Below are 15,613 nucleotides of genomic sequence, written 5' to 3'. Positions count from 1 at the left end.
CGAAATGCAGATTCTTTCTATAATAAGCTGTACTTAATGCAACACGCGTTGTTTAATATCTAGGAAGAGCTGTAACTAGATTGTATGGATCTAATAAGGCTCTTGAAATAGTTATACCGAAAGCAGTACTTCTTTATAATTGGACTAGCGTTTGCCCGCGGCTTCGCTCTGATACGACACGATTCATTTATAACAAACATCATAGAAGGAAAAATTGAAGGGAAGAGAGGAAGGGGTAGACCTAGGAGAACATTTATGAAACAAATAAAAGAGAAGGTGCAGGTCGTGTCGTATCAGGAGGTGAAGGCTTTGGCGGGAAGGAGAGAGGAATGGCGATCACTCCACCGACAAGAGCGCAGCTCTTAAATAAAGAGAGAGACACTACTGTACACGATATTATAGGTATGTCATTCCATTTGGGGATAGAACGTAAAGAATCTGGGCAATGGGCATACGAGACATTCTACATACAATTAATTGTCCATGGGAGAAGCACGGCTTTTCTAAGTTCACCCCAGCTACCTTATTCTAGGGGCTGGAAGAAGATTAAAAAAAAAAATAAGGCAAGTATTTTTCGTTCGTAACAAAGAGTCTGTGTAGGTACCAATTTTCAGCTTCCTACCTTGAAAACTGCGAAAAATCCCATATAAAATTTCACTCCCTCTTTGATAGGATTGGGTTAGGTTAGGTAAGGTTAGTTTAAATTTAAAAAAAAAATGATGCACGATTTTTTGTTAGTCACAAATAGTCCGTATAGCAATTTTTAGCTATCTACCTTGAAAATTGCGGAATGCTCCATACAAACCACCCCCCATTTTAGGGAAATGGCGGATCAGAAAGAGACAAAAAGTAGCCTATGGCATTCTCCATCCCTTCAACTATCTCCACTTAAAAAAATCAAGTCACCATGTTGACATTATTATGTTGTTCAACATTCAATACGTTAATGTCGGAGGGCTGGACCACTATACGTATTTATGGGCGGTGAACATGCGGTTCCTCATATCCGTCTTAGGACTTCGTATCAAAAATGGCTGCAAGTTCTCTTCTGATTAATATTATTAGTCACATAAACTCTTTATTTTACACTTTCCTTCCACCAACTGTAATTGGAATACCATTGTATTTACGTTTATAAATTATGTAATACAAACTGGATTTAAAAAAAGGAAGGTTAATATGAAACAGAGGGACTAGAGCCCTGTGCTGGGAGGTTTTCTGGCCACGTCTTTCCCTCAGCGTTACAGATTCCGATGTGGTAGTAGGTAGTTTTACAGCTAGTTACATAATATGTAATTTAATTTTTGACGTTCAAAAAGCGCTAACTTTGTAAGCCAATTTTGAAAAATAAATATTTTTGAATTTTTCAATTATTTTTTTTGAATTTTTAAATATTTGTTGCTCTGCCCACCCTCGCGGTAGTGGTAGCCATGGTAGCCAAGTTGGAAGAACGGTTGTCTCTCACTGAGGTTTTCTATATTGTTTTCCAATTCATGTTTAGATATATCATATAAACAATTATCATGAACTATCACGTGCTCAGTGGTGAAGGAATAAACAACGCGAGGAAACCCACACTCCCGAGAAATGCGTTTTAGAGATATGTGACCTATCCTGTACTGGGCTGGTTTCGCGGATTGAAAGGTCAGACAGGACGGCAGCTTCGAAAAAAACCTGTCAAATCTCCACATTGGGTAAACCTTGTGAAAGATGGGATAACAGATACGACCTGCCCACCCTACAGGTATTACGCATGCGTGTATAACATAAGCTCACGGCTATATCCCAATTGGGGTAATCAGAGGTACATGCAGCGCAAGATGAACTTAGTACCGACACCTAATTGAGCTTTCTGTATGTGTGTTTATGTATGTATTAATGTTTTTTTTTGTGCGTCTTTGTAGCGAGCACTCGTTTGTTGGTTCGTCTCGTCCGGATGATTTCTCTTCAACATGATGACTGTACAAATATACCTATCCACCTGCTAAGATGTACGCAAATAAAGACACAAAAATAGCATCCTCGTTCAACCATGAGTAGGTATTCTTATGGGCATGTTTGAAGGTCAAGTTGTGCTTTGACAGAGTATTGTAACTGTGAAAGAGAGATGTCTCGAATTTCATATTGTAAGCATCTACGTGTTGGTAGAGAATAACACAGCTGGACTATTTTGTCGACACTTTTATTATAATATTGGCCTGCGGTGTCTGCAGGAATCGGTTCCTGCAGACACCGCCTAATTTTATTTTAAGTCATATCCGTCATTTGCATATCCGTCGAAAAGGAAAGGGACGGATGATTCACAGCTCTTAATTTTAGGAAGAATGAGTAAATGAATGAATAACCCGGGCGAATCAAAAGGTACGTCGCTGGTATGCAATCCGTTTGACGTGCTGTCTACTTAACTGTGTCGGGTTATTGAAGGATGTAAAATTTTTAGACGGTTGGTTTATTTGATTTTATTGATTTGTGCTTAAAATTGACGTGTGTTCCATAAATTTTATGCTTGTCGATTACCCGTCCCTTTCCTTTTCGGCGGATAAGAAAATGACAGATATAACTTAAAATAAAATTAGATGGTATTTACAGGAATTAGCACCATTATATTTATAATTTTAACACATGATAGTAGACGTTATGCAGATTCGCCTTGCTGGATAAGAAAGGAAGAAATTGCCATACTTAAAATATAAAATAATATTTTGTTGGGGATGCCAACAGATATCAGAAACGGCAATGAGGGACTTTCCAGGCTACGTTCCCAAAAAAAAAATAGATGGCGCTGTACAAAATTACTGTAAGTAGGTAACTATAATTTAATTGAACGGAACAATTTGTCGAGGAACCTTTTTCACATCAAACGATGTTTATTCTATGTAGCATGGTCTCATGATCTTAGGTTGTCCCTTAAACGGATTAAAAAGAAGAAGGATAAAAAGCGACCGTCATCATTACATCATTTGTCACGCACGTCATCTTAATCCTGATCATCAGATATGGATGTCTTGTCTAGAATCAATATCTACCATCATGTCGAACGTCACTTCATCAGGTTTCACTTTTGTGTTTTTATACTCGGAAACTTATGTTATGTTGTTTTGATACCTATGTTATGTCTAGACTTTTAATTACCTACCTACCTATCCTGCAAGCAAATAAGAAACTGTTTCACGAAGGGAATTTGACAGTGTCCTCCCTCCCCCACCGGGGACCGAACCCAGAACATTCTGATTGCGAGCTGACCTCTAATCACAAAACAATGGAGCCACGCCATAAACAAAAAATGTGTACCTACCTAACTACCTATTTTTCCGGCCGATATGCGATAGGTACAAAAATATTGGTGAAATCATCGTAGGTTGTAATGCACTCATAACACTTTTTTTTTTGTTGACGTGACTTATTGTAGATTTGCCGCAGATGGCATTAACTATTTGACCGGACAAATGGGGAGCGCTGAAGGCTCTCACCCGGTACAACGTTTAAGACAACAGGCCTGAGGGTGCCCAGTTTGGCGCGAACCTCGGCTCAGGGCGTCGTCTGAGAGGAAAAATATTTGAAAGAATTAATCGACCCTAGTGGGTCGATAGCGATAAGCGCTGAATGAGGGAAATCGTCGACCACGCCGGCGGGGTCGGTATCGGGGTCCTGAAGTGTTTGGTGTCGCGAGCTGATTGGCTGCCTCTATGGCTGGAGTAATAGGGTCGTCGGGATCATATATTACGTCTTTCGGACGCCGATACTTTTCAGTACCGTCTCTAAGCGGAATGTATTCGGAAGACTCATAACACTAATTACCTACATACATTGGTGCTAATTCCTGTAAATACCATCTAATTTTATTTTAAGTTATATCTGTCATTTTCTTATCCGCCGAAAAGGAAAGGGACGGGTAATCGACAAGCATAAAATTTATGGAACACACGTCAATTTTAAGCACAAATCTAAACCAACCGTCTAAAAATTTTACATCCGTCAATAACCCGACACAGTTAAGTAGACAGCACGTCAAACGGAATGCATACCAGCGACGTACCTTTTGATTCGCCCGGGTTATTCATTTATTTACTCATTCTTCCTAAAATTAAGAGCTGTGAATCATCCGTCCCTTTCCTTTTCGACGGATACGAAAATGACGGATATTAACCTAAAATAAAATTAGGCGGTGTCTGCAGGAATCGGGGCCATTAGGTATTTAAAAAAAATTACCTAAGTATTTATGAAAATTAAGATGATTCCGTACTTCGGAGGGCACAAAACACCTCCACCAACCCGCATTGGAGCGGCGTGGTGGAGTATGCTCCATACCCCCTCCGGTTGATTGAGGGGAGGCCTGTGCCTAGCAGTGGGACGAGTATAGGCTGTTTATGTATGTTTATGTAAGTATTTATGAATTACATACTTCTTTATTAATGACAAGGCATTATTTTTTACCACATTCCTCAATATCCATTGTATTATGCATACACCGAAGTTCGGTGCAAAGTGCAATTTCATACCCAACAAGTTTATTTATATTGACTGTTCATCAATTGTACAGTGCACCACCTAGCATATCACATTAAATTTAACCAATCAGCTATGCACGCAACACAGTTATCTCACTTAATTTACATCAACTTGTGTTCTCAAGAGTACGAAATTCCGATTCATGTTACTACTTATGTCAATACCGCTCATTTGTTAAGTGATAAAGAATATCCATTGCGTAGATACTAAGTGAATATCATTCGTCGTGCTGTGATAGTACAGCAATGTATATTAAATAAGTGTTGCACATTTCTAGATTGACAAGAAAATCAACTATCAAGTAAACATGGCAACAGGCAGTATAACTATCCCTTTCCCACATGATGTTTCGTATATTACTTGTCTCTTTCTAAAGCTGTTGCAGTAGCAGGTACCATAAAAACAGCTGTTTATAATTTGAGTGGGTAATTTTCAAGTAATTTTAGCATAGTTATAAACAATAATATTAAGCAGGTACATATAGATTCGTACGACAAGGTAAGATGGTAAGACAGCAATAAAACCTCAAGAAACGATTTACACTAATACCTACTATAAATAAACAGCATAACTATTATTATTTATTACTACGGGTACCTTTATTTATTACGGGTACCTAGCGGGTACCTACCTACGTCCTAGGGTAGTTCTTCGAACACCGGAAGTTAATATAATTACTTAACTACCGTGAACGCAAAAATATCCTAAAAAGCTTTTAGAATATTTTTTATTTATTTATTTTTTTTCTTTTTTACCTGTTTCTAAATATTAATAATAGGTAATAGTTATTCTATTTATTTTTTAAAATTTTTGTTTTTTACTTACGTACAATATAATTCGCCAATATAAATTCTAACCGGATATTTTTGAAAAATGGCGAAAGATTTTAACATATTTTTCCTTTCACGGTAATGATATCTTTTGGTGATTGTAGAACTACCTACCCCCACAGCCAGACTTTAATTTAATCTTCTATTCTATTCTTCTATTCTATTTGAATTTAATTTAATCATTAAAAGTTTATTTAATATTTCATTTATAATTTTCTTTTTGTTATTTCTCAACGACACTAAATCAGAAATACGAAAAGGGTTTTCATCTAAGGCCATAGAGAACCCTAAAAACTTCATTGAAACTGTAACGTGTACCTATATGAGCCCTTCGCAAAGTATTTTACTACTAGTCTTTGGTCTGTCTATATAAGTAGTTATGACTTACGACTCTTTCAGATAAAACATAATATAATTTTATGTTTAATTTACTATTGATACCGCAAGAAGTAAGTAGGCATACATACACTATAAATAGGTCATCTGTAGGAATCGGTAACGTAACCGGAGAAATGGGCGTCCATCTTGGATTGTCGAGCGACAGCCAATCAGAGAGGCGCGGGGCGGCGCGCGAAGTTAGCCGGGACGAATGTTTTGATTCGATTGTAATTATTTTGAGACAAGTTTCATTAAGTTTTTGTATTAGATGAATTTAGATGTATTCTCTGCCAATGGGAATCATTATGGAGTATTCTTCACATCCACTGCAGTTGCTTAAAGCTGTAGCTCCATGGCCAAGGGTGATCAGTGCATGTGCACGTGTTGTTTAGTTTCTTTACAATCTTACTTATTGTGCTTCAGAGGGCATCGAAAGATCCCGGTTGCAATAAAGCAAATAAGATAAGAAAATCGTTTTACACTTTTTTCCTTCTTACTTCCATTCATCATCTATCAATTTGTCATTCTATCACATTAAAACTATTTAAAACTCAGATTTATTAATTCTTTATTAGGTATATCATTATTGTAGAGAAATAATCTTACCCGACAGGGAGACAGCATACCTAAATACCTAAGTTTAAAATCAGTAAATTAATTATGTATAGGTAGCTTAAAATTTCCAGCAGTCTATGTTTCATAATTTAGTACTTATTTAAATACAAATGATATTTACACAATTGTTCATCAAAAAATGTCATGACTTTGAACCTGTCTCTGTCAGGTTATGCAAGGTTGTAGGCACAGAGCCCTGCCAAGGACGAGTCGTATTTAGTTCTAATGGTTCCGTTAGGGATAGACTTTTTAAATTGGGTTAGTATTTTTATCCCTTTGGAATAGATAAGTTAGTTAAAACAACGGACGAGGGAGATAAACTCTTACGTTGAAGTCTGATGTGATGTAACAAATAAATAACATACGGTCTTCCTAATAGCTTTAACATAATTAAGTAATAATGAATGTCTTAGTAATTTCGTTATCTAGATAGGCTTACTTACAACAGTCTAATACCTAATTAGTTACGGAATACTGGAAAGTAATTATGATTAGGTAGGTATATTTTTAAATGGCATACCTACATAATCATAACTCGAACTCGCTAACTAGGTATCGCATATTCTTAGCTGTTATTTACCTACCTACTTCGCTGTGGGGATAGCACTTTTGCATTGAAAAAATCCCACGGACCCGGGTTTGACACGAATCAATAAAACATACCTACATAAGATTACGCCTATTTGCCGTTGGGGTCGCTAGAGACCATGGAATCCACTTAAGTATAGATACTGAGGTACCTACTAGGTACGATCCTGACAGACACCACTTTCGCTTCTTCCATTCTCATCAGTCTTGATGTATGCTCGTCGGTTTTAAAGTGTTCGAGGTTTGATATACTTACTTTGATTTGATACTACACAAATCTCTGAAAAAAAAACAAGTTCTTTTCAGCAAAACTAACCACCTACTCCCGAATGTTCTTGTTCGATACTTTGCAAAATTGCAATATACAACGCTGTTTTTTAATGATACAATTCTATTTACATTCGTATTGACGAAGCGTTTTATAGCGTTGGCAACGGTGCGTGAATTTTTATAAACATGGTAGAAGCAGAGCTATCTCGTCATCATGATAATGAACGGTTTGGCAACGTCGCGGCGCTCACCTGGGTTTACCTGCGCAGTGTCAACCTACGGGGGGCGAGCGAACGGCAGTCGGAACGCCGAGCAGACGCGCGCGCTCGTCTTGCACCTAACTTCTTCTTTTATAAATACAATTTATTCCATAAAACATTCGAATTATAATCAGATTCAATTGAACTGTGACTTATCTTTCAATCGAGCGATTTAACCCGATCGTGTGCGCGCGGAACTTCTCAATCAAAAATCGAATCGTTCGTTGACACCAATCAAAAAGTCAAGTAGGTAGGTACTTTGCGACTGGATGGACTAGGTTCGACGAATACGTGTTACCACAGAAGTGTTGTGAGTTAATTCCAGATTTTCACCTGCAGCGGAAACGGCTTACGTAGACGAGTAGCGGTAAACGGTAAAACGGCGTCCGAGCCGCACGCGAGTTCTGTTGAGTAACCGCCAGGTTTCTAAAAAGTGCTTCGCTCGGTTGATGATACACAAACACCGTAGACTTTGGTGACAGCATACACCAAACGCCGGAAAGGATTTAGACCCTAATTCCACTATTTAGTGGCAGTGATTAAAACAGAATACCTACGCAACAGTTATGGCTATCTAAATGTACTCTCAGTGAGACAATAAGTGTAATCCGAGGGGTGGAAGGTTACGTGCTGGTGAATAGTGCATGGCGCGATGATCAGCGGTGGCTGGGTTTGTGCCCTGCACGTGCGGACCGCCGGGCTAGGAGGCGCCGCATTGGGCTCCGATGAGGAGGAGATCGTCTATCTTGCCTACGTCGTCATCGATGTGCTCACCAATCAGGTAAACACTACTTACATTCATCAAACTTAGACTAAAAACAACGCCAACTTATGGAAAATCACAGCGGTTTAAAATTCACGAGACTCTTAATTAATTTCTTCGTCAACAAGGTGTTAGAAACGAAACGTTAAATAAATAGGCAGGGCACACACGATGTAAAATCTATTAATAGGTATTTATATAAATATAAAAATTTATATAAATTTTAATATAAAACAAACTGTTTACATCAAGAATTTAGAGATTACCTATAAAAAAATAAATTCGGAGTCAGCAAATAATATCAACAAGAGAATTAGATAATTTTATGTTATCTCATCCTATCGGAATGAGTAGATTGCATGTATTGATAGCACACATTGCAAATAAAAATATTAAAATACATGAATTGCTAAGTACCGCTACACACTGGTAGGTATAATTATATGAATACTTACCTATCGCAATTGGGCTAAATTATTATGTTTGCATTTGATTCCATACAGACAGATTGATTTGTATTGTACTTATCTATTAAAAGTTAGGTTTGGAGCACGTCATGAAGCCGAATCTTGAAAACCGATGTTTGTGGCTGCCCTAAGCAATGAGTAGACAAGCAAAAACTAGTTTATTTAGGTTTTCCGAACGTGGCAAAAGTATTTGGACTGGCAAGCGTGTACAATAGGTAAGGTACCTACCTATACCTACTTATTTATTTTATTGATGACTCGATGACTAATATAAATAACAAGTTCCTGTTAAAACCACGTTCTGTCTCAATCTCAACACTCTCAACTGAACGGTCTCGTCATCTCATGCCATCGGGTCGTCTACGAGTAGAATTGTTTTGATTTTACGACTTTTATTGCTCATATATAAATCTACTTACTCAAGCATTCTATTGTTTCGTTTTTCTATTATTACATTTTATGTTGATTGCTCTTGTCTTGATTACAAGATAGGAGACTACATTTTATACAGTGTAGGTAAAATCTCTTATAGGTTTAATGCCAACTCTTCTTGTATATTTTTACTCTATGACAGTTGTTAGATGTCTAATCGTGATCAATTGTTAGTTGAGTAAACGGTTCCTCAAAACTCGGAGAATTTTATTAATTTATTTCTATTACCAAAGTAGAATATGGATGTATACTATACATAGGACCCGCTAACATGAATGTATTCTATGTTAGCGGGTCTAATATTTGCAGAATTCATTTCAGGCAGCTTGACTAAAAACGGAACAAAATCTTGAGAGTATCATAATAACATTCTATTCTCCTTATCGACCTGAATGCCTTCCCGTCACGCCGGGAATCATAAAGAGCATGGGATGTTATAAGTGTAAACCTACAAAATGTGCCGCAACACGTGGAAAACTAGGCATGATAGATAAGTCGTGCTAATGGTTACTTACCATAGGTAGGTATTATGACATGAAAGAACGCGAGATAAGCTGTTTAGTTAGTCCAAAACATCGATATCTCTGGCGACATGAGTTGCATGACCGGTGTATGTCATCTAGTGAATAGGAGACTTTACTTTCTATCCCTCACCATGAATGAAACATGTAGCATGTAGGTAATCTATGCAAAGAAAAGAATTGAAACGCTTACTTATTTATTCAAAAGTGGCTTATCAACTCAGGAAATGGGGTTAAAAGTTCTTTAAAGTAAGTCGAACGCTCGCAGCGACCGATTTAAAATGTATAATTAGACTAATGAATTAAAAATCATCGGTCAAATGGAAATATACTGAAACACCCATCACTTGAATACAATAAACCTTCTAATAATTATTTGTGTGATTTGTTGATTTCTGTCTTATAGATACGATAAGGTGCAAAAGTCCAATCAGTTTCTTGCAAAGTAATAAATTAACTGGTTGCACTTGAGACCTCCTGGTTACATGTCGTTTCTGTAATACACCAAAACCACCTACAAAAAAATACATTTTATAATTATGACAACTAATGGTTCATAATTTCACGGACAGACAGACATGACGAATCCATAAGGGTTCCGTTTTTGCCATTTGGCTACGGAACCCTAAAAATCCGTTGTCACGCAGTGCCAGGGAGAATCTTCTTTATTATTGCATTAATTCGTTGAGTGCATTACCCTTCATAAAGATACAAAGCTGTAATGCACACTATTTTGATTAATTTACCCGGATACTGCAAATGATTCGGCAGATTTTTTATAATCCTCGATAGAGGCATGGATGTTTCAATTCAATATCAATGTAATTATCAATATCAAATCGATGTACTTACTGAGTTGTAATTGTTTGTTTTGATTGCGAAATACCATCTATTGCACTGGAATAATGAGTACACTGGCACCAAAAAAACGAATATTGAATAAATAAACGCAGCAGAGCTGTTAAGTTTTTACGAGATGCCTTGAACAGCTAGTTCATTCAACACGCAACGAACGCATGGCGAAACTTTCTCCCTTTTAGCCCAAACGCGTCTTGTCACAATCTGACATCGCGTGGACCTTATTTGGAACGAAGTGAGGCACGTCAGCAGACGACTTATAATGATGTCAAGGAACGTTTTAACTCGTTTCTCAAAAAAATAAAAAATAATTCGGGAGTCAATCTAGCATGATGTAGCAAAATGTTAAAGATGTTTTGAGTTTACATTTGATTGAAATCGTATTCCATCCCAGTGTCAGGGTTCGCTTCCATAATAATAGTGGAAACACGTTAGGTTTTTTCATCAGTTTTTATTTCAGACCTTTGGCCGATGTTCTTCAGGTTCCTTTCCGGGCTCCCAATCGTATCATCACAACACCGGGCGCTCAGTTCGATTGAAAAGCATTTGTGCCATACATTTTTTGATAGTCAAATCAGGTCCTCAGATCGGGGAACAGTTATTTCTAATCTCCTCTATTTTGTCCGGTGTCCGTCCGGTCACGTTGTCCGGTCAGTCGAGTAACATAGAACAAAAATAAGAAAATGTTTGAATGTATAAACTCACTTTTTTCTTCTTGAAATGTCATTGGCACTGTTGCCTATCTTGCCACCCGGACAGCACTATCGGCAGTTTCCGCTCACCGATCGGCAGTATTCATGCGTACAAACATCAGCACAACAGGCAGTACGTCAGCGCCACCAAAAAGGTTGGCAGCCTCGGCACTAGTGTCGCAGTATCTGCATCGAAATATTATGACTTGTCAATTGGGTCGTGTACTAAGTTCAAGATAAATTATGAAATTCGAATTACTTAATAAAGACAGGTCTAAAACTAATCATCATCATCATCAATTTAAGAGCCACGCTCTTGTCGGTGTAGCATTTTCCATTCCAGTCTATCAAAGGCCAATTCCTTGACTTCCCTATAAGACACGACGTTAACCTTTTCTTTAATCTGTTCCATGTAAGCTCTTCTTGGTCTTCCCCTTCCTCTCTTTTTCCTAAAACTAATAAAGATTTTAAATTTTTTAAACTCATTTATGAATTTTAATCATGATAAACGTAAAATAATATGACAAACACTTTATCAGGGTTTTTATGACGCCACAGGGTGCTTTTTCATACAAACTCTATAGTAATTTTGTAACTGATTTGACTAGCTGGAAACTAGCCAATTAGTTCCATTAAAATCTTCGTTCCGTAATAATCGTTTTTCACAGGGTCCCATTCCAAGTTCATTCAATCTGACAGAGGCGGCTGTTAATGTAACCTTTCAACTAAGGGAAAACGAAGCTCCATTACAAGTTAGGTTAGGTACCTATCGCCGAATCACATTTCTTAGGTAACATGCGTGCGTTTCCTCACGACGTTTTTGTCGATCGATTTTACCACAATATTTTTCCATACCTATTACCTATTTAGTAGTTGAACGTTGACATGTATATTATTTCTCGAGTGTTGATCGAGGTCACGTAACGATCAACAACGAGTCCAGTCCAATAAACTTATAAGTAACGTTAGTGTCTTTTATCATGATATTTTATTTCTCCAAATACCTATTAGTACAGCTTACAGAGGCTGGTTTGAAGCAGAAATATTTTTGTCAAGATTTATATATCCTTACAAATTGTTCTGAAGGAACAAGAAGAGAGTTCCTACTTCGACTATTTAGATAAATATTTAATAATATTTCTAATGTAAATTGCCGATTACATTGAAATGTTGTGTCGTAAGTATTGAATTATTCTTCTAAAAATAACTCTTTTTATAACGGTCCTTGCAAAGCTGAGTCTAGCGTTCTACACAGAATGCTTTTCATATTGCAGTCGCAATCAAGGTCACATACTTTGAATGGGAGAGAAAGTGACCGGCTATATCTGCGTCTCTTTTTGTAATTGAATATAAAACTTTGACCGTAGAGTCCAAATTGGCACGTCTTTTGTTTGAATATAAAATTTCTTAAAAATGGCACCCTACTACCACAGAACTCAATAATAGACATGAAAACATACTTCAATTTTTGTTGTAGACTTGTAGTAGATTCTTATTTTAAAGAATTATTCTTATTTTAAGAATTCTTATTTTAATATAGTAGAATTTTGGATTTGTATAGTGGACATTTATAGAATACAATACAAAACTATTTATTGCACAATCACACAGGACAAGTAGGACAAAAGACATACAATGGGAGGCGTTATTAATTTATCATCATCAGCCGTACGACGCCCACTGCTGGGCATAGGCCTCCCCCAAGGATCTCCACGACGATCGGTCCTGCGCTGCCCGCATCCAGCGGCTTCTCGCGACCTTCACCAGATAGTCGGTCCACCTTGTAGCGGGCCTACCCACTGAGCGTCGTCCGACACGTGGTCGCCATTCTAGAACCTTTCCGCCCCAGCGGCCATCGGTTCTCCTCGCTATATGTCCTGCCCACTGCCACTTCATCTTTGCAATTCTTTGAGCTATGTCGGTGACTTTAGTTCTCCTGCAGATCTCCTCATTTCTGATTCGATCGAGCAGGGAAATACCGATCTCTCCATTGCCCACTGAGCGACACCGAGCCTCCTCACGAGACCCATAATTTATCATATTTACATTAAAATATAAGATACACACACACATTTGACATTTATTTTAAGTTAAGTTTATATTAAAGTAGCCGTGTAACATTCACACTTATATATATACCTATATCTCACTCAGATATGTAGATACGTTCGCAGTTTGCAGAGTTATGGACCTAATTTAAAAAATTATAAGTGTCTATTTTATTTACGTGGACATGGAATATAATAAACATATGGCGTGATACTTGTATGAACACTTGTGTTCATGTACTTACGGAACTACAAAATATAATATATTGTCACGAGCGTTGATAAAGTTTTCAAGACTGTAACTTGATTTTTGAAAACATCTATCGAAAGAAGAACTAAAGTGAATGGTTTTTACTGGTTAGACCTAGAGTCATCATCATCCCCCTAGCATTACTCACAGGGTCCGTTTACCTAACCTGAAGCTTTGACAGGTCCGGTTTTCTACAGAAGCGACTGCACTGAAACCAGCCCGATACAGGTTAGGTCACATACCTCCGAAAATGCATTTCTCGGGAATGTGGGTTTCCTCACGATGTTTTCTTTCACCGTTGAGCACGTGATAATCATTTATAAACAAAAAAAAAATATGAATTCGACAATCATTGGTTTAGGCCTGTGCTAGATTCGAACCTGCGACCTCTAAGTGAGAGGCAAGTGTTCTACCATCTGGGCTACCACGGATCTAGTTTGTGTTTGGGTGGTTAGACCTAGACTGACAGTTGGATATAAGTAACTTTCTAAATACTATTTCATTAGTAGACAATGGTACCAATCACTGTTAGTCTTTAGTCATTAATACATTAATTAAATGTTATTAGTATTAATGAGTTGACAAGTGACGACTGTGGCGTGACGTAGAATTTGTGATCGCTGTTGGTTAGAGAAAAACAACTAGAATGAACATTAACAGAATTAGGATAAAAACTAGACGCTCAAACGTAAGCGGCAGCACTGTAGAATGTTCCGAAATTTTCACAGTTCTCCATACTAAGCTGCTAAAATTCGTGTTAAATTGCTATGACATGTGGAGCAACGTGGAGTGTATCCCGTGCGAAGGATGAGTTACGAAAAGAAAAGCAGCCAAGTGGAGCAGTATTGATTGAAAATAAGTTTTTCTAAAAAGCAACCTGTGACGTCACAGAAAAACGTGACAAAATGTCGCACTTATCATTACATTTTTCTTTATTAAAATTCACAAATAAGTTAAATAGAAAAAGAAAACGTTTTTTGTCACTTTTAGATCTGTCTTTTTTGGTTTGGTTTTAAAATTTCATATTTATCTTTGACCTAGTAATAGATAGACAAAATACTTTATTGAGCACAATGGACACAAAATACTGATATAAATAAGGACACCAAAATCTCCAAAAAACAAAACAACAAAAAATAAATCAAACAAAAAAAAAACAAACAAAAATTTTCTTGTTAAGTTTTAAAATTGTTTCGTGTAGGTATGTGTGCAATATATTTGATTTGATACTATCACACTGAACTGTGCGCTTTCTTTTCGAAGAGCAACATTCCAAATGTTTATAATGCGATTTTAAGCTTCGTATATTTGGTAACGTCAGTTAAACGTGTTTACCCAATGCTATTTGTAAAGAATAGGTACATAGTCGTATAACGAACATTAATGTTTTACAGTTACGAGTATAAGAATCCTATTCACAGTTAGGTATATTCCAGAGTTGTACGACTGTTAGATTGCAGACTTGTAGTCACTGACTTCAGATAATTCCAACGTAATCTTTGTAACTATAAAATGATAAGAGAGGCAGATCTATTTGTATGTTTATTGCTTGTATGAATTTATGCCACGAAATTATAAGTAAATCTCTGTCGTAAAAAACGCGTCTTCTCGTTTTTGCAAATTGTCGCAAAACTAAATTAATGCAAGGGTGAATAGACTAGTTTCCAACTAGTCAAATCAGGTACTTTATAATAAATGTCAAAACACAAAATTACTATGGAATTGTACGAAACAGTACAGTGTGACGTCATAGAAAAATGTGATAAAATGTCAGAATTATTATTACGTTTTTCTTGATTAAAATCCATAAATAAGTTAAATAGAAAAAGAAATTATTTTTCATTAGTTCTAGATCTGTCTTTATTTAGTAAAATCAGATTTTCATAATTTATCTTGAACCTAGTACACGCCCCTATTGCTTGCTGAATTGGCAAGTAACTTTACTAGCAAGTTGCAAGTGTTCCTTTTCTTTGAATAATTCTCCACGTCATTAATTTAAAGAATATGAGTGCCACATTCGCCCGTCCTCTGTTCTTAATTTGAAATAGGTACGTTTGCATCATGTTAATTCTAATCTTCTTTAATCTAAACGAATGCTGCCAACTGAAATCTTAACAAAGTAACTAATATAA

The 15,613-nt window shown here is 36.9% G+C and overlaps 1 protein-coding gene across 2 annotated transcripts in view; it reads left to right on the top strand.

The window, feature by feature from the left end:
• The first annotated feature begins 7,479 nt into the window (after positions 1 to 7,479).
• Positions 7,480 to 15,613, top strand: part of LOC126376508 (RNA-binding protein fusilli) — a 107,015-nt gene continuing 98,881 nt past the window's right edge. For both annotated transcript variants that reach the window (XM_050023947.1, XM_050023946.1), the window contains exon 1: positions 7,480 to 8,231. In XM_050023947.1, coding sequence (XP_049879904.1) covers positions 8,103 to 8,231 — 129 coding nt within the window. In that variant the 5' untranslated portion in view covers positions 7,480 to 8,102. The remainder of the gene's footprint in view (positions 8,232 to 15,613) is intronic.

Source organism: Pectinophora gossypiella, chromosome 21 (genome assembly GCF_024362695.1).
Source record: "Pectinophora gossypiella chromosome 21, ilPecGoss1.1, whole genome shotgun sequence".
Classification (NCBI taxonomy): Eukaryota; Metazoa; Arthropoda; class Insecta; order Lepidoptera; family Gelechiidae; genus Pectinophora; species Pectinophora gossypiella.
Note: the sequence above shows the minus strand (reverse complement) of the source record. Positions and strands in the feature narration are given on the sequence as shown.